Below are 23,230 nucleotides of genomic sequence, written 5' to 3' on the forward strand. Positions count from 1 at the left end.
TTCAGCTAATATGAATGACTTGGCCATGTAACTCATGTGAGGAAGACTTGCTAGACCCAGCACTATCCTCATGATTCCTAGGTAAACCCGAGATTTTGATGAGCAATGAGAGGAGTTTTCAATACTCATTTTTCAACATAGTTTTTTTGTTGTAGATAAGTACTTGCATGTTAAAAAAAAATCATGCCAGCTGAACACTTTGTAGCTTTTTGCTTTATGGAAATCAGGCAAAACTTGGCAGTGTTCTCAGAAACCATTATGTGCAGGGACAAATCCCATGATGATGTTGTGATATTTGTGTGGTGCAAGACCCTGAAAGTGTGTATCATAAACTAGGAGTCATGGCAGCAGGCAATCTGTAGTTATCACAGCAGAGACGAGTTGGGAGAATTTTTCACATTGATTCCAGTGGGCTTTGCATCAGGCAAAACAGACTCAATTCTGGCGAGCAACAAATAGCTTCAGCAGAAATAACCAGTCTGTATTTCAGTGGAAGTCACGGGGAGATGATGCTATTTGGCAGATATCTGGAGGCACTCTGACCTCCAAAATCAGTCTATCATCATTATGGAGATTAAGAAATTGAGTAAATAAGTCCACTAAAGAGTGTCATTCATGTCTATGGGTTTCACCTATTGCATAAAGTGTACCACCTTGCAAAGGAAGGGCATTGGTATCTGGCCGATTGTAAGCAAAGAATATATTTTGAAATAGAAATTTACTGTAGTAATTGCTTCCAATCCATGTAGCTCCCAGAGAGTTTTGAATTTACATTTGTATCTATGAGATTGCTGACTCTGCAGGTGGTCAGGCACTGTCTCCAGACTCTTTCTTCTCCCAGGTGGCATGGAGGCACTATATGATGTTCAGATCTGCCAGAAAAACCTGTCTCACTCTTCCCCAATCAGTCATAAGAGAAGATACTACATTGCTGCTGAAGAAGTGCTCTGGAATTACGGGCCTGACGGTTATGATAAATTCACTGGGCAGGGTTTGAACGCCACTGGCAGGTAAGATTTCTTGTCAACTCCCATTGTGCTTTAATTTCAGGAGTCTGTGTGCCACTGCCGCAGTGATTCACATGGGCTAGGTCCTGCACTGTCATTAGTTTTAATTGAAGGGGGCAGGGAGGAATGGATTTAAACAGCCTAGTCAGGAAGCTGGATGCATAACTGTGATGCTTCAAGGTGCCTTCTGGAAGCACTTATCTTACTCCATTAAATCCATGGGGAAAGTGAGGCACGCCAAGTTCAACACAGTTAATGACCCTTCATCAAGACTCTTCAGGCAGCTTTCACACTTACAATCAGTGCAGTTCAGAGGTGCCACAGTGGCAGAATTTTCCCCCCTGATATGACTGATGGAGACAAATTGCATTATAGTGTCTCCCAGAAAAGCCAACAATGATTAGACACACATTGTGCACAGTTCTTGCCTAAGGTAAATTGATATAAATGTCTTCCTAAGAAAACCAGGGTTAAACATAAAAGTCTAATGTACAATGAATGCTCATTTGTTGGCTAATTCAAACCAGTAATACCTTTCTTTGTGTGCTAGAAAAGTGAATGCTGATTAGTAATTGGGGGGGGGTAATTTCTCCTTTGTCGGGAGTAATAATTTTTTCTGAAATGAAGGGTTCTGCTTGAACTTTCAATCATTTAACCAGTCTGATTTGCTAATTCCACAGTGAATCTGCAACATATTTTACACAAGGGACTGACAGAATAGGAGGGCAGTACTGGAAAGTTCACTATGTGGGATATACTGATGCAACGTTCAGTAAGAAGATGTGGTCAGAGGACATGAAGCACCTGGGAATACTTGGTACAGTGAATATTTTCCCCTCCTGTCATTACATCAGGTTTGAATGTAGAACCATTTGGACTGAGAGGGGAATTAACTGCAAGCAGCTCTCTCTTCTTTTGGTGGAAGTATGCTGGAGAGCAGTGCTAATACCTTCCCTCACTTTGTTTTTTAAGGCCCTGTTATAAAAGCTGAGGTGGGAGATACAGTACTGGTTACTTTTGCCAACAAAGCCAGAAGAAGCTACAGCATTATGGCCCACGGTGTAAGCTTCAGCAAGCTGTCAGAAGGTGCTCCCTACTTAGATGGTAAGTTTTGGCTGCACTACTGGATCATCACCTCTAGAATACTTGAGCCCAAAAATCTGCTGCTGAGCTGTGCAGGTTTGCCTTTTCATGGATGCTAAGGCACAGAAAGGATGATTTGATTAGTTTGCAAGTAACCTTCATGTCACAATCAATGGGACTCCACAGTCTGCAAATGTGATGGTTCTTCTCCTTGGATATGTGCCAGATACGATATCTAAAACTAGCTGAGGCCTATGTTGAACAAAAGTCCCAAGAACAATCCAATTTCTATTAATTCTTATCTAATATTGCTCCATTTCAAGGAGTGGATCTCCTCCGGACACGCTCCAGAAATGATGACTCTCAGGATCTGGCATGATGGCCCTGCTATAGTTATCCACATGTTCTCAGCTGCATCACTCCCAGTTCTCTAATCCAGGCTGGCCATTGCCCTTGCTTTACTGTCAGGATAGTCAGTTTCAAAAGGCAGCTTTTATCTGATTTCCCTGGAACAAAGCACAAAGCAGTGATAATCCTTATTCATTCTCATAGACACATACATACTGAAATGGAACATTTATTAAATTCTTCCTCTCATTTTGTGTAAGGACAGGGTCTTATCATCTAAGTTTGACTATTGAATGTTAAATATCATGTTAATTGGTAGGCATCTTTTACAGTCAGTGACAAAAAGGCCCTCTGGAGATGTGATTCTGTCTCCACCAACCACAAAAGTCTAAAGTTTGAGTTAGGGACTAAGCTTGAGATGGCCCAGTTAAGGTGAGGTGAATCCCATTTATAGCATCTACAGAGATAATTCTGTGGTCTCTGAAAAAGTGCATTTTCAGCACTGAAGAGGAACGTACTTTTCTTGTTGTCTAAATTGCTTTGTTTCCACTACAACGCATCAAAAGAAACTCATGGGACATAATCCCTCTTTTGAAAATTGTGCTGAGAGAGAATTAGGTCAACATGTAAAACTCATCATACAACAAGATCAATGCAGAAGGCTTTATTAAATTGTTGTCTCTTGTTCCCGACCTTGTAACTCAACAAATTCGCCAGGAAGCAAAACATAAAAAGCAACTGGCTTGAGTTCAGCCTTGGAGTTATCTGCACAGATCCTAATGCCACCCATGTCAGAGATAGTTCTCCAATGGAAGTGCAGCTTCCTGCTTCCAGAGCTGTTGGGATTTCATTTATCAGTCCCTGGTAGCAGTGCCCTTCAGCACTGCACACTTCTGTGTGTAGCAAAATCTACCCAAAACTGCAATTCAGCAGCCAGGTGAGCTGGCACTCCTCTGGGTCTTTAGAGAGAAACCTGACTCTAGATTCATCAATAATCTGCCTGCCCCTTCTTCTCTCCTTTTAACTCTTGTGCCATGGATTTCCATTTCATCTATCTACAGGTGTATACATGCAGAAATCCTGTAGGTATACATGCAGAGCCTGTAAGCTTATGCTGAGGGTAAATAATTTTTCAGAGGTTGTCGAGTGCAGCTTACTCATGTGAAATACTGTAAATAAAAATAATTACATCTAGAGATATCTGCAGATATATGGAGTTTTTTCAGTGCTCTCAGGAAATACCCTTGCATGTTCCATTTGGCACTTGATAGTCTCAGAGGGCTTTTGACTCCAAGTCAATGTCTGCCTCATTGAGGACTGTTGCAGGATGAATCCAGCAGTATTGGATACTGTGCAAGATATAGTCTGTTTTCTATTGCAGTTTGCAGCAAATAGCTATGCTCAGATGCAATACTGCTATTTTCACTTGTGTCTAAATTTCTAAGATTTTCTTGGATTACTAGACATAGAGTGTGCTGAGAAAATATAGATAATGGGTGCTTAAGTGTCAAAGACAATCTAAATCCACCCTTTGCATAGCAGCAGACAATGGCCCAAATCCTTTAAAAGTAGCCTCCAACAAAGAACAATATCATCCACTCTGGAGATGCTGACAAAGGCTCCTGTGCATTGCTATAAAATCAAAAAGAAACAATTACCAGGATCAGATTTGTTTTGAATTTCTAAAGAGCCACAGCTCTAGCTCCACTCAATAATGTAACTGATTTGTTGGTTCTTAATGAAAAGCAGAGTCTGAGTTTGTGCCACAGATGAATTCCATGATAGGGCAGGTAAGTTACAAACATTAGAGGAATCCATTTAAGCACCAGGATGAGCTCTGCATGTCTTGTCTGATTGAATATAATCCAGATTATCCAATGTAGCGTCGGAAGGTGTCTGAGTGGAGCAGATGAGCTTGTTCTGCGGGGAATTGGCTTGGTTGTCCCCATGGCACAGGCCTCAGATGAGATGTTCCCATGGCACACCTGCCCAGACTATGGGATGGTGCTCCAGCTGTGGTGGCAGGGGGGGAGCTTCTCCTCAGAAATCTGTAGCTATGCCCAACTTCCATCTAACTCTTGTAGTCAGGGAGACAAAGCCTTCCTGTAATCTTGGTGCATCTCAACTTTGTCTCTCCAGGCTACCTGAAGCCAGGAGCCCACGTCAAGCCAGGTGAAACCTTCACGTACAAATGGAGGGTGCCTGAAAATGGAGGTCCAACAGAGAGTGACCCCCCGTGCCTGACCTACCTGTACTACTCAGCCACTGATGCTGTCAAGGACACCAACTCTGGCCTGGTGGGACCTTTGCTGGTCTGTCGGAAGAACACCCTGAATCACGACGGGACACAGGTGCCCAACGGAAATGTCTGCTTGTCCCTAAGAGCAGGGTGGTGCACTGGGGGCTCCCATACAGGCAATTTGCCCAGTTCCCAGCTCTGCTTACAGAGATTAAATAATCCTCAGGGTAAAAGCTGATCTAAGGGGATGGTTAAGAAGACAAAATCACCATTCCCTAATATCCTGGCTCTTTCTTAGCTTTTCTGTCTTTTGCATGCAAATAATAACTCTTTTCACACTCCGTAAAGGACACTCTATTCATCCTTCTGGCTGATGAAAAGGTGCAAATTCCTGTCTCTATTCAGACTTAGTATGAAAGTGGCTTCAGGGAAAAGAAAGCTTTGTTATATAAACCTATTCATTTCTATTGAATAGTCTTTTTTTATGTCTTGTCTTCCCCCTCCTCTACAGAAAGGAATAGACAGAGAATTTTACCTCCTCTTTTCAATCTTTGATGAGAATGACAGCTGGTATCTGAACAAGAATATTGAAGCCTTTACTGGAGATCCAACAAAAGTGGATGAAAATGATGCTGATTTCATGGAATCCAACAAAATGCATGGTACAAAATATCTAATATCTGTTAATGATATCTGTTATTCAATCATATTAGGAAGATGAGTTGGTTTTATCATTCATAGCTTTTTGAACTGCACTGGAGAGTGAGCTGGAAAGCTGTCAGTCAACTTATGGCCAGCTCCTGATGCCCTTGGAGTGCACATTGAAACTCCAGTCCCAATGGCCATGAGTGCATCCATCTACAAATACATTTGGAAAAAGGGAACAGAGCAGTGATTTTAGATACAATACTTAGTTCTGTAAAAAGGCATAATGCCAGAGACAGGTGCAGAAGAAGCCAATGTTCACTAGTGTTTTAAATTTCACTGCTGGCCTTGGCACTGACTCATGCAGTAAAATCTACCTGCCCTGCTGCGCAGTGACCACCTCTAAAAGAGGAGACACAAAGACTAGGGGATTGGCCAAAAATATTTTACAACATCATTTCTGGATGCAAGTATCTGACTTCAGCACGGATCTCCTCCAAGGTATCCCTGGGATGACAAACTTGAGCAAATCACATAACCTACCTTTGCTTTAGATATATATTTTTAGAGAACTCAGGGGCTTTCTGGACCAGTCTATTTTATTCTTCTTCTATGAGATGGAACTACCATACTGAAGTTTTGTTCTTTTATAGCATCTTTCACACATTGATCACAGAGAACAATTTGAGGATTAGGGAGTTTTGCCTTATAACACCCTTGTAACTCAGACTCTTTATGGCCCTCTCCATAGCCTCAATGATGTGGTTATTCATTCTCCAGGCTGAAAGGAGGTACCAAATTTGTACACTTGGCTGGTGTCTGGGAGGTACACTCAAAAGCTCAGAGGAGGAGTGCTACATCACAATAGCAGAGAGCTATTACAAGATTTTACAGGCTAAAACCAAAGAGGTAGAAGTTCTGAGTTTATAGGAATAGCACTTAGATGTTAATTTGGTGTCCTCCAATCCTACTTTTGCTTCACAAAATGCCCCTTTAGTGACTTGCTGAGTTGTGAGTCTTTGGCCAGGTGGGTGGTAGGAGGTTCTGTAATGCATTCTTGTGGACCTGCTGCTAACCATGATTTTTTCCTTCTCCTACAGCTGTCAATGGCTACTTGTATGGCAATCTGCCAGGCCTGACCATGTGCAAGAATGACAAGGTCTCCTGGCACCTCATTGGGCTGGGCAGTCACTACGACATGCACGGGGTTCATTTCCAAGGAAACACCATTGACCTGAGAGGGACAACAAGGGATGGGCTGGCCTTGTTCCCTCATTTATCAGGGACAGCACTAATGCAGCCAGACCGTGTGGGTATGTTCATGAACTGATTTTGGTTGTGTGGCGCTTGCAGATACCCGTGAGCCAAAATAACAGACAGTGAGATGCTCTGCTCTGCACAAGGAGGCTGAAAGCCAGGAGAGAGACACTGGGGACCTGGCATAGCTGAGAATTCAGGCTATGGATTAATTTTCCGGGAAGGTGTACATATTCATGTACACCAAAAACCAGAGGCTTTAATGACTTAGGGATGGGTAGAGCAGCAGGCAGAGAGATAGCTAACACGATGCTCATAGAATTTTATAATTCTCCAAACACACATTTTTAGAAAAGCAAATTCACTGCCAAGTGGATAGTCAGCATAATTTAAGGTATTTTAGGACTTCAACAAAGCTTTTCAGTAATAGTCTTTAAGAGTTTCTTCAGAAGCTTATACATTAAAGGTACTTTTAAATCTCATGGGTAATCCAGTGATTCATACTTCAAACCAGGAGAGTGTGAGTTGTTTTCTGGAGACACCAAATAATCTTCGTCATATAAAGTACAACATTACCTTGCTTTGTATTGATGCAACTCTGTGTAAATTAATAGAGTCATCAGGGTTGTACCATACTGGGGCCATCCATGGCCAGGGCACCTGATAGAAATGTACATTGGAGTTGTGTATGTGCCAGGTTAGACCTCTGTTGCAGATGCTGTAAGACAACTGAAATTTTTCTAACACAAATCCCAAACATTTCCACCATCTGTCATGAAACTGCACTGTAGATTTCACACAAAACAATTATTCAAAGAGATTATTAATTTTTGGCTAACCTTTTACCAGCAATAACATAAATTGAATGAATTATCAGATCTTTACAATCATCAATGCTTGTGATTTTATTTTAATTACATATTATGTTATCTCTTTAATCACTATTGCCTCTGAGGTGCAAGAAATAGACTGAGATGTAGTCTGGACAGAGCTATGTTTTTAATTTTGATTCTATCACTGACTCAGATACAAAGCAGCTGTGAAAGTGCTTTCCTTCTTCACACAGTGCTAGCAGGTGGAGCTGTACAGGACAACATTACAGTCAGCTTCTGCTTGAGTAAATGGGCAGGAGAGAAGGAGAGTATAAATATCAAATTCTGCCCATGAACATGCCAAAATATGCTCCCACAATCACTACCATTTTTGACCACCAGAGCTACCAAAAAAAAGGGCCCATGGTGGCTTGGCCTTTCATGGAGGGAGTGCAAAGGGTCAGAAAGTTCCAGTTTATCTCAACTGTGCAAATAGATAAATGGTTATAAGCAGGCATTCCTGTACCGTGGGTCTGTATCTGTATTGCAGAGCTCTTCTTCAACCTGATTACACCAGACAAACTGCAGGGGCTCCATGGAGAGTCCCTTGCACTGAAGGCTGGTAAAGTGGCTCTGTGCTCAGGGACAAGGAACCAGCATCTCTGAAACACACCCCTTGTTTCTCCATGCCTTCACTGAGTTTTGCAATGAGCGCTTCCTCATCCTCTTCCTGTGCTCCTCGTGGGCGTGTCTGCAGCATGGGCTCGCTGGCAGTGAGGCTTGCTGGCAAGCTTATTCCTGCTGCCAGACATCTGAGTGCTTTTCAGAGTTTCCTAGGCCAAGCTGATCTAACTCAGATAGTTAGAAGTAATTTATGGTGATTTTTGAGCAAAGATGGAGCAGGCTGGTTTTTCCTATGGAGCAAAACAAGGTCAAGTCCTGCTGGGTCCTGCACTTGGCTCACAATAATCCCATGTAATGCCAAAGACTGCAGACAGAGTGTCTGGGAAACATCTCAGCAGAAGTGGACCTGGAGGTGCTGGACAACAGCAGCTGAACATGATCCAGAGTGTGCCCAGGTGGCCAAGAAGGCCGATGGCATCCTGGCCTGGATCAGCACCGGTGTGGCCAGCAGGAGCAGGGCAGGGATTGTCCCCCTGTACTCAGCTCTGGTGAGATCACACCTCCAATTCTGTGTCCAGTTCTGGGCCCCTCACTGCAAGAAGGACATTGAGGGGCTGGAGCGTGTCCAGAGAAGGGCAACAGGGCTGGAGAAGGGTCTGGAGCACAAGACTGGTGAGGAACAGCTGAGGAAGTGTTCAGCCTGGAGAAAAGGAGGCTCAGAGGGGTTGTTCTCACTCTCTATAACTACCTGGGTGCTAGTCTCCTCTCCCAAGGGGTACCAAGTGACAGAAAAAGAGGAAATAACCTCAGGTTTCATCAGGGCGTTTTAGTTCATTGGAGCAGGCTGCCCAGGAAGTGGTAGAGTCACAATCCCTGCATGTATTTAAAAGATTGTAGAGATGGCATTTAGGGACATGGTTTAGTGGTACACTTGGCAGTGCTGGCTTAATGGCTGTCTTGATAATCTTGGAGGTCTTTTCCAGCCTAGAATATTCTATCATTCTATTTAAACATCCTCTTGCTTGACTTTCCATACAGCATTATACATTAGGATTATCTGAGGACAGATCAGAGATGTACACAGGACCTAATTTGTCAAGATGCTTCTTAGGTTTTTTAATTGCTTAAATGCCATGTGCTTTTCTTTCCAGGCACGTTCAAAGTGGTTTGCAGGACTTTTGATCACTTTGTTGGTGGGATGAAGCATCTCTACGAGGTGAGCAGCTGCCGTAGCCCCAGCGGAGCCCAGCAGCAGCGTGGAGCCATGAGGGTCTATTACATTGCTGCAGAGGAGGTGGAGTGGGACTATGCCTCAAATAAGAGCTCAGCACCAAAGGTTTACAACATCAGCAGCTATGAGGAAAGGTACCCAACCCAAAAAACTGTTGTGGGCACAAGACACACTCACAGTGGAGGGGAAACTTTGAAGCACCATTTCACGATGCCAACCTTGTATTTTTAGGAGGAACTCTTTGCCAAACATAATATGAGAAAATGTATTTACAAAGTCACAGCCTCTCAGTGTAGACTAGTTCATAGCCACCAGTTTCAAATGCTTTCATTTCAGAGTGTCTTGTAATGCTGTTGAATTCAAGAAGGCCTCCAAGTTTGTGTTCCAGCCCTGGCTCAACCTTACAATGATGCTCCCCAACCCTCTTCTCTCCCTTACTCTTCCCAGCCTTGCAATCCCAGACTTCTGGTTTTCATAGAGGAGAAAGGCACCTGTTCCAGATGTGAGCTCCTGTAGGCAATGCAATGCAGATGCATGATGGGGGTGCTGAGTCTGCTTTCCTGCAGCATGGTAGCCCCTAGATCCCCTGAGAAGATCAGAACATAAGTAACCCTGGAACTGAATCACTCCACTGTGAGGAATAAAAAACTTGTGAAAAAAATACACATTCCAGATCATATTTCATAGACTGGTCTCTGAGGACACTTTGGTGAAATCAATAACGAACTTATGTCAAAAATAAACCTTAGAAAAGCATCTGTGAAAGTGCTTCTTGTACAGAGGAAGAGGAGTCTGTAAAAAATACACCTGAAGAGTCACAGGTGATGATGTGAGTTTAAAGAAAACATAAACTCCACTACTGTCAAAGGCTGCTGTTGCACACACAGCTCACTACACAGTAAGCAGTATCCCTGGGGCAGTGTTTTGGTTTTATTTAGTGTATTGTGAGCCAGCCTTGCAACTCCCCTGCCAGGGGCACCCCGGAGATGAGCTGCCAGGAGGCGGCTGCTCGCAGAGAGGGTGAAGGCTCAGCTGCACAGCGGCTTGTGAGTGTCCTCTGCCGGCGAGTCAGCCCTCTGGGATCCCATGGGAGCAGCCACACACTAGGGAAACCTGGAAAGCATCCTCTTCCCCGTGCAGAATGAAAATACATTTCTCCTTTTATCATCATGCTGGGAAAGCATCCAGCCTGTGCAGTGCACAGCAGCAGGAGGGAAGGGTAAAACAACTCCCTCTTATCTCAGATGATGGATCGCATTTGTTTTCAAAGGTCAAGCTTTGTTTATCATCTTCCCGTGGCTAATAGCCAAGATAGCAAAAGCAGCCATCATGATAGGAGGATTCAGGATTCCAGGGACAGGCAGTATCTGTTATTGGAGTGAACAATGCTGCTGGAGAGGGCAGCTGAAACCACTCTCATCTCACACTTTACTCCTACTCCAGCTCTGGTGAAGGATTTGTGTTCCCAAAATTCTTGGAGAGTGCATCTTATCCTCAGCTTTACCTGTTTGAAGAGGGTGTGCATTCAGTAAGGATTATCACTCTTGCTATTTGCTATTCAAAACCTCTTGCATCTCTCAGGGCCTTCACATCCATCAGCACATTGGATCAAGCTGTATATTCTCATTGAATCTGTTGTGAATAGCACAGCAGTTACTAGCTTTCAGCTTTGTACACTTTAGTGCTTTTATTGCATTTTATTTTGCAGCTATGGGCATGTTTTTCTGGGCCAAGCAGAGGACCTGATTGGTTCAAAATACAAGAAGGTGGTTTACAGGGAGTACACAAGTGGCAACTTCACACAGCGCAAAGTGAGGACAGAAGAGGAGGAACACTTGGAAATCCTGGGCAAGTAGCTCTCATGTCTCACAGACCAAGCTGTGCTCAGAAAGAGGATTGCTTTCCAAAAACTATGTTTTCTAGCTTTATTAAGATGGAAAATATGGAACAGTGACGCTTATTCCAGGTGTCAGTTATTTTACACGCTATTTATATAACTGCTGAGTGTAAAGATCCTTTCCAAATTAAAGAATTAATTCTTGAACATGAATAAGGAGTATCCTAAGGAGTGCTATAATAGCAATTCCAGGATTCACTTTAGCTTCAGAACTTGTAACATGGGGGAGACTCTTGTAAACAGATTAAGATTAATATTAAGGAGATGGATTTGTGTTTGCAATTGGCAAGACATAATTTTACCCATCGTAAAATAACCATCAGTTCAGGTTTTTTATGGGGTGAAAAGCAGGCAACAACTGGTCATAAAATAGAGTTTTAGAATATCATGAGTTGGAAGATCATCAACATCCAACTCCTGGCCCTGCATGACTCACACCCTGTGCCTGACGGTGCTGTCCAAATACTCCTTGAACTCTGTCAGGCTCGGTGCTGTGTCCACTTCCCTGGGGAGCCTGTTCCAGTGCCCAACCACCCCCTGGGTGGAGAACCTTTTCCTAATACTAAAACTAAGCCTCTCCTGATACAGTTTCATACTCTTCCCTCAGGATAACCTTCTCAGGAATATGTTTACAATTTCCTTTTCTGAAGGACAATAACATTTTGAAAGATTCAAAAGCCATCCTCGGGAGTTTTCCTTAGAAAACAGCTGATCAAAGACCTGTCTTCAGAGAGAACAATTCTCTTCATTGACTGAAAAGGGATTATTTGTACATACGGAGCTTTTAATCAGCTGAGATAATACAATTTCTATGGCTTTCCCAGAAGAATAGAAAAGCCCAATGATTTTGATAGAGACCTTGGCTCTACTCCCAGGCCAAGCTATTGAAAGTTTGTTGAATTCAGAAAAGCAGCATTAAACACTGGCATCTCCTGTTTGAATTCAGGGCCACTACTCCATGCCGAGGTCGGTGACTCCGTACTGATCGTATTTAAGAACAAAGCCAGCAGGCCTTACTCAGTAAGTGCACATGGTATAGAAGAGGTTGGTTGTGAAGAACAGCCTGAGACACCAATTACCCTCCCTGGTAAGGCTCCCTTTTTTTCTTTCCCCCCCCCCCCCTTCTTTTCTTTGAGTTACAAAGGCTGTATATAAAAGCATTTTAGCACATTAATGATAATCTCTCTTTCAAACTTGCCCATATCTATATGTTCTCCCAGGCACAATATGCTCAATGCTTATTCAGCTACAGTTCTGAGTTTCTAGACATGTAGGTTCTTGACCAAGTGAGCATGTTTGGGCAGAGAATAAGCCTTCATTCCTATCAGGGGTAGAAACAGGAATGTAAAACCACTAGACAACCTCCAAAAGAGAGAGAAGCAAGCCCATAATCATGGCAAGAGAAATGTAAGCCAGTGCTGCATTTGGCTCCAAACTGACACTCTAACAATGTTTTAAAAACTTTCAAATTCAGAGGTAAGAATTGCAGATGTTAATATTAACTCTGCCTCACTCAAGCTACAGAGAATTGGCATTTGCATTCAGAGTCGTGCATAAAATGCCAAACATAGCTGTCATGTGAATTAATAACCTTTGAAAAGTGTACCAAATATGCCTCAGTTTTTAGTGAGGAAAACAATAGATAATAGTTTTTCATATAGAAAAATTCCTGTTTAATTCCTGTTTTATTCCTGTTTAAATTTTTGAACTTCAATTTTTTATTGGGTTTATGTTCTAAGTAGGAAATCAAACCCAGGCATAGCAGTCCCACCTTTGCTTTCCAACACCCATGCAAATTTTTTTGGCGGTATTTGTGAACTCCAGTGTGAAATTAAATGTAAAGAAATTTTGATGTAATAAAGCTCTTTGCAAGCTGAAATTTCTTTCCTGTGAGCAGCTGTGTCAGTAAAATACAAATACACAGAAACTCATGCCCAAATGTGAGCCAGCATCTGCCTTGCTGCAGTTTGGTGAATGTATACCTGAGGTTAATACATGGGGGAGGGGAAAGAAAAGGAACTGGTTTATATACAATTCCTTTGTTTTGTAATTTGCTCCATGATGTTGTTGACACTGTTAGGCTGGCGTTTGAGATGTAACAAGGGGAACACTACTGTCATGTCTCCTGTGTCCACATGGGAGCAGGCTTGGGATGAGTTAGATGAGGGAAGGTGTCTGTGTTTGAGAGTAAGCCAAAAGCATTCTTCAACAGGATCTAAGGACCGACTTTTCCTTAGGAGTTTGGAAAGAGCAGTTGACATAGAAATGAAATCCCTGAAATAAGAAAAATTTCTGGGCACGTCAGTCCCCACCAGCATCATCTAGAAATCCTCACTGTCTTTCTTCCTAGGCCAGGCTGGACTGCTCACCCCAAACTTGCCAAAGACTGTCTAATTCTACTAAATCCTAAATAAGTCATCAGACAGATTTGCATCCTGACAAACTGTGCTCCTGAGAGCACTGCCAGGTCCTAAAGAAACTGTGGGGGGCATGCTAAATAGATGCAGAAAGCATATCCATAGCAACCTATGCTAGACCAGCTCTCATCTGCCACAGCTTTGTTCTCTCCCTGGCCATTCTTTCAATTACCCAGAAGGAAAAAAGGGAGAAAACATCAATTTTCGCTTTTTTCAGGGGTTATACCTTATTTGAACTTCAAAGATCAGTCTTCAATGCCTTCTGAAATGTGTCAGCTTTAAATAGGGTAGGGATTCTTTTCCATCTACAGCCTCCAAACATCCTGAGCTGAGGAGGAAAAAGTAAGGAAGGGGTGGAGGACCACAACCAGCCTCCCTTCTCAGATCACACCTTCTAAAAAGAGGTGATGACATGTAGGTTAGATACAGATGGATGAGAAACGTTTCCCTGGCCTCCATGTCTCCATGACATGGTCTTCATGTCTCCATGACATGATTCTTATCCTGTAAGAGTAAATGATATTGCAATACTTATGAGACCCATCTCATATTGTATGAGAGTTGAAAGTCATCACTTTTTTGTTTTTGTAGTTGCTACTGTACAATTAAAACCCACTGCTGCATGATGCATGAACAGTGTAGTGGCTCAGTGACACAAGAACTAGGCTCAGACATTTCCCAACCCTTTAAGCTTGAAAAATCTCCTTGCCTAGATGCTCACAGCCATTGGCAGCTGTTGTGCTGTAGCTGTACTAAAACCATGGTTCTGTGATTTTCTGGTTTTAACCTGACTCACAGCATGTCCCATGATGCTCTTGGCTGTTGTCACCCTGAAAGATTTTTGGGACAGAGACTGCTTGGTTCAACATTTCTCCACCACTTAAAAGGGTAAGGTGTTGACCACATCTTGGTCTCCTACCCTTTCCTGAAGTACCAGCAAAAAAGCAAAGCAGGGAAACACAGCATAGGCATTTCATCTGAATGCAGATGTTTGTGTTCGGTGCAGAGAAATGATCCTCACTCAAATAGATCATTTTCTCATCCATTTGTTACAGTTTTTTTAAAATCAGAGGCCAGGCAATTTCTGCTCAGGGAGGATGTGGCAGAGATGATGACATTTCAGGAGGGATAGAGATTCTCTGGTAATTGCTGTGGAGCAAGGTCCTATCTGGAAGATGAAAGAACCCCCCTGCTCCCCCCAGACAGCAGGTTGGTACATATCCAGCTCTCCTATCCAGGCCCACAGCTGACACACTTCTGCAGCACCCTCTGCAAAATCCCAGTGGCAACTGCCACTTCTTTTTGTCCTCTTCAATTGAGAAGGTCCAAGAAACATTTTCTGGGCTTGGCTCCCAATGCCTCATCTGACCTTAATTATCAGCAACCTAGATCATTGAATTACTGCAGGTTTTGCCAAAGATGAAGAGTCCTGTTTGTAAACTTCCTTCTGTGGGATGCCACTTTTGTCAGAATCATTTGCAGATCTTTATTTCTGGAGCAATCTGCCCTCACTAACACCACTGGAACCTCACCGACCTCCTGGAAGGCAGAATCATATCCCTATCCTGTGGAAGCTGCATGCTTCCACAGGTAGTTTTGATGCAGACAGTTTTTTGATGAGAAGGATAGGAGGTCTGAGTTAGATACCATTCAAAGCTTCTAATACTTAGCTGCTCAAGGTAAAATTGTTCTCTCTCTGTTTCAGGGGAAATAAACACCTACAGGTGGAACGTCCCGGAACGATCCGGTCCTGGCAAAACAGATCCAAATTGTATCACTTGGGTTTATTATTCAACAGCAAATTTTGTTAAGGTAACCCAGATATGGCCATTAAAGCTTCCATTGCTTTGGCTAACATGTCGTGCATTGTGTAATGTTTATGAAAGGTCCTGCTTCTCAGCTGGGAGAGGACCACAGGCTAGAGACACCATTTACAGAGCTAGATGCTTTGAACTCTTTACCAACAGTTGCACATGCCTGGGTAATTTAAGCTACAGAAATCCCAAGGCATAGACCACAGTAATGTGATTTCCTCCTTAAAGAACAGTTGAGGGGATTTGGGGTAAAGACAAAACATTACACAAAATCACAGAATCACAGAATGAGTAAGATTGAAAGGGACCACTGGATGTCATTGCTTTGGTAAATTAACAGAGAGATACACAGAGAAAGAAGTTTTTAATTAGACTGATTTTTTCTCATCTGATAGGAAAAAGCAATTTAATCTTCAGTTAATCTGTATCCATTTCATAACTGGATGAATTGAAAATCTGTAATGCATATATTTATTTTATTTCAGGACACATACAGTGGTCTGATTGGGCCTCTTGTAGTTTGCAGAAAAGGAACTTTAGATGAAAGAGGTCTGAGGAAAGACATCGATCGTGAATTTACTCTTCTGTTTATGGTGTTCGATGAAAATGAATCCTGGTATTTGAAAGAAAATATTGAAACATACCTTCATAAGAATCCTGATGATTTTAATTCCACTGAGAACTTTGAAGATGGCAACAGCAAGCATGGTATGCAGGACTCGGCAGCAGCAGCCAAGAGGAAAGATGTTTATTTTTCACAGCCCTTTTAGGGACACACTGGACTCAGCCTGCAGTTACCCAGCCATGTGACAACTTCATAAACTGCAATGCTGGAAACAAAAAAATTTCACAAGGCCCAGCCAAGATATTTTTCTAACAAGATAGTTTGCTCTTATACTTTTGGGAAGAGAATGCCCTGCCAGGATTTCCTTGTCATTTGTGAGCTGTGTCCCTCCCAGGCTTGTTTTTTATGAGCATAGGGATGATATTTTAAAACTGTGGCTGTATTTACAGCCAGTCCAGGAGCCAGGCTGAATAGACTGGATGGGAACACACATAGCCCTGGCAAAGCAAACATTTTTTTCTACAGCCGGTACCCATTTTAGACAACAATTCTATTCCCTCTTTTCCCATGTAGCTTCTCAACATAAATCCAGTTTGCTCAGGAGTTCAATCTCAACCAGGAAAAAACCAGCTTGATGCTCTGTAAGACAGAAAAAATGTTTGTTGATGTATACTTACACAATTTGGAAACTGAAACAAAAGCATGACTGTCTCCCTGCAGTGGCAGTGGTCACTGGGGACAGCACTTGTCCTAACCACACATGCCTGTCCCCTCTCTGCCTGGACACTCCTTCTACCCTCAAAGTGCAAAGGATGCCTGAAGTAGAGGTTATAATCACCCATACCATGGCCAATTATTAATCATTCCTATTTTTGTCATTCTTCCAGCAATCAATGGGAAGATTTACAACAGTCTCTTGGGTCTAACGATGAATGAAGGTGATAGGACAAACTGGTATTTGATAGGAATGGGCAATGAAGTGGATATCCACACAGTTCACTTCCATGCACAGACCTTCATCTTCAAGGTTGGTAAAATAAATCAAAATAAAACTTTTATATTGTTATGGGAAATTTATGAGAAAAACAAACAAAAAAAATTTCCATATTTCCAGCCTGGCTTTGTCACTTAGGCCCAGAGCCCTGGGCTGGTGCTGAGGTGGGTGGGAGTTTTGCATTTGAAGGAAATACGTAATAAATGAGATACTTGCAAAGCTTCTATTACCCTAGTAGAGGACATGCTTAGGTGGGTTAAAATATATGATTACCCGTAGGTGTGAGGGAAAATACAGGGAGGAGATTAAAGTTATGCCGGGTTGGAGTATGGTTTTATGATGTGACAGTTTGCCACTGGCAGGACTACCTGAAAAATATTTCAAAGAAACACCTTTGCTCAGCCAAAAGCTGAAGTCAACAGAAGGGGTCTGCTTTTTTATGATGGATTAAATGAGAGGTGTCCACAGACCTCAGTTTCTCTGGATGATGCTCACTAGAAATGTACAAGAAGCATTTGATCTGCCTTAAGGAGCTGGAATGCTGACTGGAATATTTCAGTGCCCATGGGGGAGTATTTGAGGCATGACTCTCACGATTCTGGTTTTGCTTTGCCACAGACAGATAAGGACCACAGAGGAGATGTGTATGACCTTTTCCCTGGGACTTTCCAGACAGTTGAACTCGTAGCAGAAAACCCTGGGACGTGGCTTCTGCACTGCCACGTGGCCGATCACATCCATGCTGGCATGGAGACAACCTACACCATCAATAAATCAGGTGCAGTATCAGAAACATCCCAGGACTCAGAGGTGGTATTGCAGCACAGTTGGATGGAAGGCAGGGATGAAAGGAAGAGAGCTCACCTGTGCACTGGTGGGAAGCACCTGCACTGCCATGGCCAGTTAGCAGTGATAAGAGACAGGACAAACACCCCTGGTGACATGGCAATCTTTGGTGCACTTTGCTGCAACTTGAAACCAGTTGGTGCTTCACAAGTGCCCTTCTGAGACAGTGGCAGCCTAGGGACCATTTGTCCTTTAAAGGTGGCACAGAAAACATCTGCAAAGCTGTTGTTCAGCCTTTTTGCCTCACTGTGCAGGAGGGCTTACAGTCTGGCATGGTGCTGGTTCCTTCCTGTGAGCCCTGATGACTTGCAGAGCTGTTTGGGCTCCTCTGTGCACAGGCAGACACCAGCTGGGATAAAAGGAGCTCCAGAAAATGGTTGTTCATCTTGTCCAAGAAATAGGTGATCTCTTGACTAAGAAAAGTTGGCAAACTTTTTGAGTGGTGCTTGTCTCTTCCAACACATGTAAGTGAAGCTGAAAGTGTTTTGTGAGCCTCTCCACATCACATTACTTCACTAAACATCTGGATCCAGCATCTAGGTACTCACTGTGCTGGCTACACTCCTCTACAAGAGTTGAAACAGTGCCAGTAGGCACACCTCATACCTATAACCCTGTAGCAGCATGATGACAAATGTAGATGCCAAATGTAGCCAAAATACTCCTTCCTTGGATATAATGATTTTATTTGATTACACATATTCATGTGGGCTGTGAGGTTTCAAATGGACAAGCAAATGCAGAACTGAATCATGGAATGGTTTGGGTTGGAAGGAACCTTAAAGATCATCTCGTTCCATCCCCCCTGCCATGGACAGGGACACCTTCCACTAGACCAGGTTCTTCAAGGCCCCACCCAGCCTGGCCTTGCACGCTTCCAGGAATGGGTCATCCACACTTTCTCTGGGAAACCTGTGCCAGTGCCTCACCACCCTCATAAAAAATGTGTTCCTTATGTCCCACCTAAATCTACCCTCTTTCAGTTTAAAAGTTACCCCTTGTCCCATCACCACAGTAAGTAGTGGAGTAAAAGAGATGCCTACAGAGAAGGGGAATGTTGCCCATGGAGCTTCCCAGAGGAACAGTTGTGATGATCTAATCACAATTTCTGTTCAGATCAGCAAGGTAGAAATAATGAAATAAAGTCAACTCCAATTTTTCAAAAGACAAAAAAATATTTATTAAGGTTTCCAACTTAACTGTGCTTTTTTTCACCCTGAGAAGGGCGACGAGAGTGGGAAGTTCCTTCAGAAGGAGGACACACAACTGGAACATACAATAAAACTACTGCAACAAATGAAACCACTGCAAAGGGTAAAGATTTTTTAAATGCCATTTAAAACTCTTCAGATTCATGTGCAGATTTCTCATGAACAACTCTCTTTTAACAGATTATGACAACAAAGTGGGCAAATTTTTCGGCAAAACTTTGAGTCCTGAAGAAGCCAGCCTGATATTCGCAGCTTTTTTTTGCATTGGACTTGTTCTACTGTCAACAGCATTAATCTTCTTCTGCTTCGTCACCCACCAAGGAAATAGAATCCATTACACAGCTCTGGATGATAAAAGTGCACTTCTGGCAGATTCCCTGTAAATTCCCACTTTTAATATCATTCACAGGCACTCACTGGATTTCACAACATAGAACCATAAAACCTTTAAGTTTGGAGAACACCTCTAAGATCACTGAGTCCAACCTAACACTGCCAGGCAACATGCTGCTAATAAAACTGGAGCAGGGCATATGCTGACAGTCCCACCCCATGGCCAGTGCTCACAAGAGTGAACATGAGCTGCAGAGCTCAGCTCCAAGAGCCAGGTACCACCCATCACCATTTCACTCCTCTGGGTCCAGATGAGCTCTGTCCAAGATCCAATCTGGCAGCCAAGCAGAGCAGCATCCACTGGGTTTTCACAGGAGTGAGGAGCAGGCAGAATGGCATCCATGTGCTCTGTGCAGAAGCTCTGGGTTCACACAAGAAAATAAACACCACCAGGGACTGGCTTAAGCTGTCATCCTTTGAAGGAGCAGCTGCAAACCTCCAAGTCCCTGCAGTTTCCCAAAGTCTGGCTCAATGAATTCACCACCATTCAAGTGATTGTCTCTTTTTTTTTTCCCTTGTTAAATGAGGAAACTTCGCCCTGGGGTCGAAGATTTTTGAAGACCTACAAATAAATTTTAGCACCTGAAGGGTTCAGCAGTGCCCCTGCCATTAGTTTCTAACAACTTTTATTTATCTCTAAAAATCTAGCTCTGAACAACCTCCAAGAGATTAATTTACTTTGTAAATGCTGCTTGTTATGGTCCTGATTCTGTACCTCTTCTTTGCACTGAGCAGCACCTCTCTCCCAGCCTGAATGAAGTCATCAGGAGGATGATCTTTGTGCTCTGCGAGGCAGACAGACAGAATCAGGACACATTTAGTGATACTTGAATGTTTATAGCCACTTTTTTGTTAGGTTGTGTTTATTCTTGCCTGCTCATGCCTGCTATAGCTCTAGCAGAGGAATTCCGGGACAAAAACCTTTGTAAAACGGTTTACACAAATTTGATTTTGAATGTAAATTCAAATTGCTAGTTTGATTTTTTTAAATTTTATTTTTTCCACTCCTGTACTTTAAAATGTATTCAAAGGTAGGAAATTTTACTGTGCAACGCTCTTATTGTAGCTTAAATGTGTCCTTCATTGATGTCCAGTCAAACAATATGTTGAAGGTTCTCAGTAATTTCTTTGTTTTCCTCAGTCATTTGAAAGCACACACATGAAGTAGAAATGCAGGACTGAGCCCTTATAGATTTTACATCATATCAATAAACAACTCAAAAACTCCAATTTGAGCTGGCAAATACAGGTATTTTCATCTTCCTGTCCTGTAAACTTTAACATTGGGGTCTCCTGTTCTGTGCAAAAATACTGTCTGTGCAGAACTTTAGCTGTCTGTGTACATATAAAATTAAAGCCTTTCACTCAAAATGCACTATTACAAAAGGAAATTATTTGGTACTTCACTTCTAGGGTAGCTAATGCACCTGCTGTTTTAGAAAGAATCATAAGTATGTTTTGACTGTAGAAACTAGTTTGCCAAAGTGATTACATTGATAATAAAAAACCCCAGCTATTTGTATGAACCTTCTGGCCCAGTTCATTTCCTCTGTCCTGCTCCTCAGCTGGACAGTGGCTGTGAAAGCAGAACGAAGGCTCCAAAGGGCCGCAGGACATTGCTGCTGCCAGACCAGGGGACACAGCCTGCCACAGGGATCATGAAACAGCACAAAAAGTGTAAAGCAGCAAGTGTACCATTGCCTGCCTGGTGCAGGCAGCCCTGTGCCAGCTGTGCCCTGACACCTGTGTTGAAGGACAGCATCTGTGCTGGGCTGAAGCACCAGTAGGAACAGAGTTAAGCAACAAAATGAACTGATCAAGTCACCAAGGCAGGGATGTTTTCCATGGAATGCTACAGGCCCTCAAGTATGAAAAATCTGGATTATAAAGTGGGGTAGCAGCTGGGAACTGTCCCAAAAGCTTGAAAGGTGACAAGGTCAATCTTTAAAAACTTTCCAGAGGACTAAAAGCTCTGTCAGCCGCACAATGGGAGCTGCTTGAAACTGTTCTAAAAGCAAAACCAGGAAAGTGTCCAAAGGAACAGAAGAGAACATGGAAGAGTTTATACTTTCTTTTTTTTCCCCCCACAAGAAAATTGTGCCTTAGGAAGGTTTTTGAAGGACTCAGTGCATAGGCAAGAAACATGGATGAATATAACCTGCTTACATTTCCATAAGATTTTTGAGAGGGTCCTAAAGTTTCTTGAGGAAATGAAATCACCATGGGATGAGGAGTCCATGGAAGTTAAATAACTGGTTAAAAGGCAGTGAAAAGTGGTCAGATTTCATGTTGAAAGTCACTCATGGGGTGCTACATGACATGCTTGTCCTTGCTTTTCACTATTTTATCAAAGTGTTGTGAAAAAGAGTGGACAAGTTGAGTGACAATCTTAAGCACATGTAGCATGAAAAATCAGTGAAAAAAAAAGAAAAAAATTTATTACTGACACATTTACAGTACTACATGTGGAAAAAAGCAGTCCTACCCTTATGTCTATCATACTGTCTAAACATCTCTGAAATGGGATCTGATTTGTAATACTTTAATGACACCATTAGCTCCAATGTTGTTCAGTGGGCAGAAAGGCAATTAAATATTAGGAATCAGTACAAATTAAGAATAGAGCAAAACAGAAAACCACTTTGTCCCATTACATAAATGTCTAGGGCACCTGCATTTTGTACACAGTATGAGTCAAATCTCCTGGCCTCATCCAGCAAAGCAGCACAAGAGCAGCACAAAAAGAACAAGAAGAGGAATCGGTATTGTAGAACAGTTTCTATATGAAGGGTAATTTCCTTGGCTTATGGCTTGGAAAAAAATAGGAAAGGCAATTGAAAGCAGATAGGACATCAGTTTAATAAAGGGGAATTTGAGTGGAGGAGGGAATATTTTGTCCTTTTTGTAGAAAGCAGTGAGCTGGGGGAGTGTTACACGAAAGCACAACACAGGAAGTGGCTCTACATGGAGTGGACATGTGACTTCTGTGACTCCTGGGCTAAGGATTCTCCAAGCTCACAGAGGTCCAGAAACCAACAGGAAAAGTACAGAGGGGCAAACAAATTAAGGGTTATTAAAGGTGAAGGCACCCCAAGCTCACAGAGGTCCAGAAACCAACAGGAAAAGTACAGAGGGGCAAACAAATTAAGGGTTATTAAAGGTGAAGGCACCCCAGTGACTACCCCAAAAAATTGACCTGAAAAGCAGTGATCAAACATTATGGGTGGGGAAACTCCCACAGTACATGATGCTGGGCAGGTTAGGGGCTTGGAGCACCTGTCAGACTGTGGTGGGGTCATGAGTGCTGAGAGAGCTGGGGCTCACCAGCCTGGGGAAAGTGCCTCAGGGGCTCTCCACAGTGTGTGCAAACAGCTGAGGGAGGAGTAGCATGGACAGAGTCAGGTTGTTCTTGTCAGTGCCTGGTGAGATGACCTGAGCTGATGGGCACAAACTTGAAGCAAGGAGTCTCCTTTCAAACACTGTACCTGCGTTGAGGCAACCACAGACATGAGTACAGGCTGAGAGAACCCACGGAGAGCCGCCCTCATTGGGGGTTCTTGTGGATGAAAATCTGGACATGAACAAACTGCTCAGAATGCAGAAAGCTAACCTCATCATGGGCTGCCTCATCAGAAAGAGTGTGGCCAGCAGGACAAGCAAAGTGACTCTGCCCCTCTGCTTCGGTCTGTTGACACCCACCTGGAGTGCTGTGTGCTCTGGGGCTCCCAACACAAGAAAGAAGAAAGACATGGACATGCTACAGCACATCCAGAGGAGGCCACAAAGATGCTCCATGCAGGGGCTGGAGCAATTATTCTAGAAGACAGACTGAGAGAGTTCAGCCCAG

At 43.0% G+C, this 23,230-nt stretch overlaps 1 protein-coding gene across 1 annotated transcript in view; it reads left to right on the forward strand.

Annotated features, from left to right (window-relative positions):
- The window catches only part of HEPHL1 (hephaestin like 1), a 32,325-nt gene extending 12,808 nt beyond the window's left edge, over window positions 1-19,517 (forward strand). The window contains exons 6-20 of the mRNA XM_058825407.1: window positions 842-1,010; window positions 1,688-1,824; window positions 1,980-2,111; window positions 4,578-4,789; window positions 5,189-5,339; window positions 6,423-6,635; window positions 9,167-9,380; window positions 10,955-11,094; window positions 12,090-12,230; window positions 15,266-15,372; window positions 15,860-16,082; window positions 16,827-16,966; window positions 17,552-17,711; window positions 19,001-19,093; window positions 19,171-19,517. Coding sequence (XP_058681390.1) covers window positions 842-1,010; window positions 1,688-1,824; window positions 1,980-2,111; window positions 4,578-4,789; window positions 5,189-5,339; window positions 6,423-6,635; window positions 9,167-9,380; window positions 10,955-11,094; window positions 12,090-12,230; window positions 15,266-15,372; window positions 15,860-16,082; window positions 16,827-16,966; window positions 17,552-17,711; window positions 19,001-19,093; window positions 19,171-19,373 — 2,435 coding nt within the window. The 3' untranslated portion in view covers window positions 19,374-19,517. The remainder of the gene's footprint in view (window positions 1-841; window positions 1,011-1,687; window positions 1,825-1,979; window positions 2,112-4,577; window positions 4,790-5,188; window positions 5,340-6,422; window positions 6,636-9,166; window positions 9,381-10,954; window positions 11,095-12,089; window positions 12,231-15,265; window positions 15,373-15,859; window positions 16,083-16,826; window positions 16,967-17,551; window positions 17,712-19,000; window positions 19,094-19,170) is intronic.
- Window positions 19,518-23,230: the final 3,713 nt, after the last annotated feature.

This window comes from Ammospiza caudacuta, chromosome 2 (assembly GCF_027887145.1).
Source record: "Ammospiza caudacuta isolate bAmmCau1 chromosome 2, bAmmCau1.pri, whole genome shotgun sequence".
NCBI classification, from domain to species: Eukaryota; Metazoa; Chordata; class Aves; order Passeriformes; family Passerellidae; genus Ammospiza; species Ammospiza caudacuta.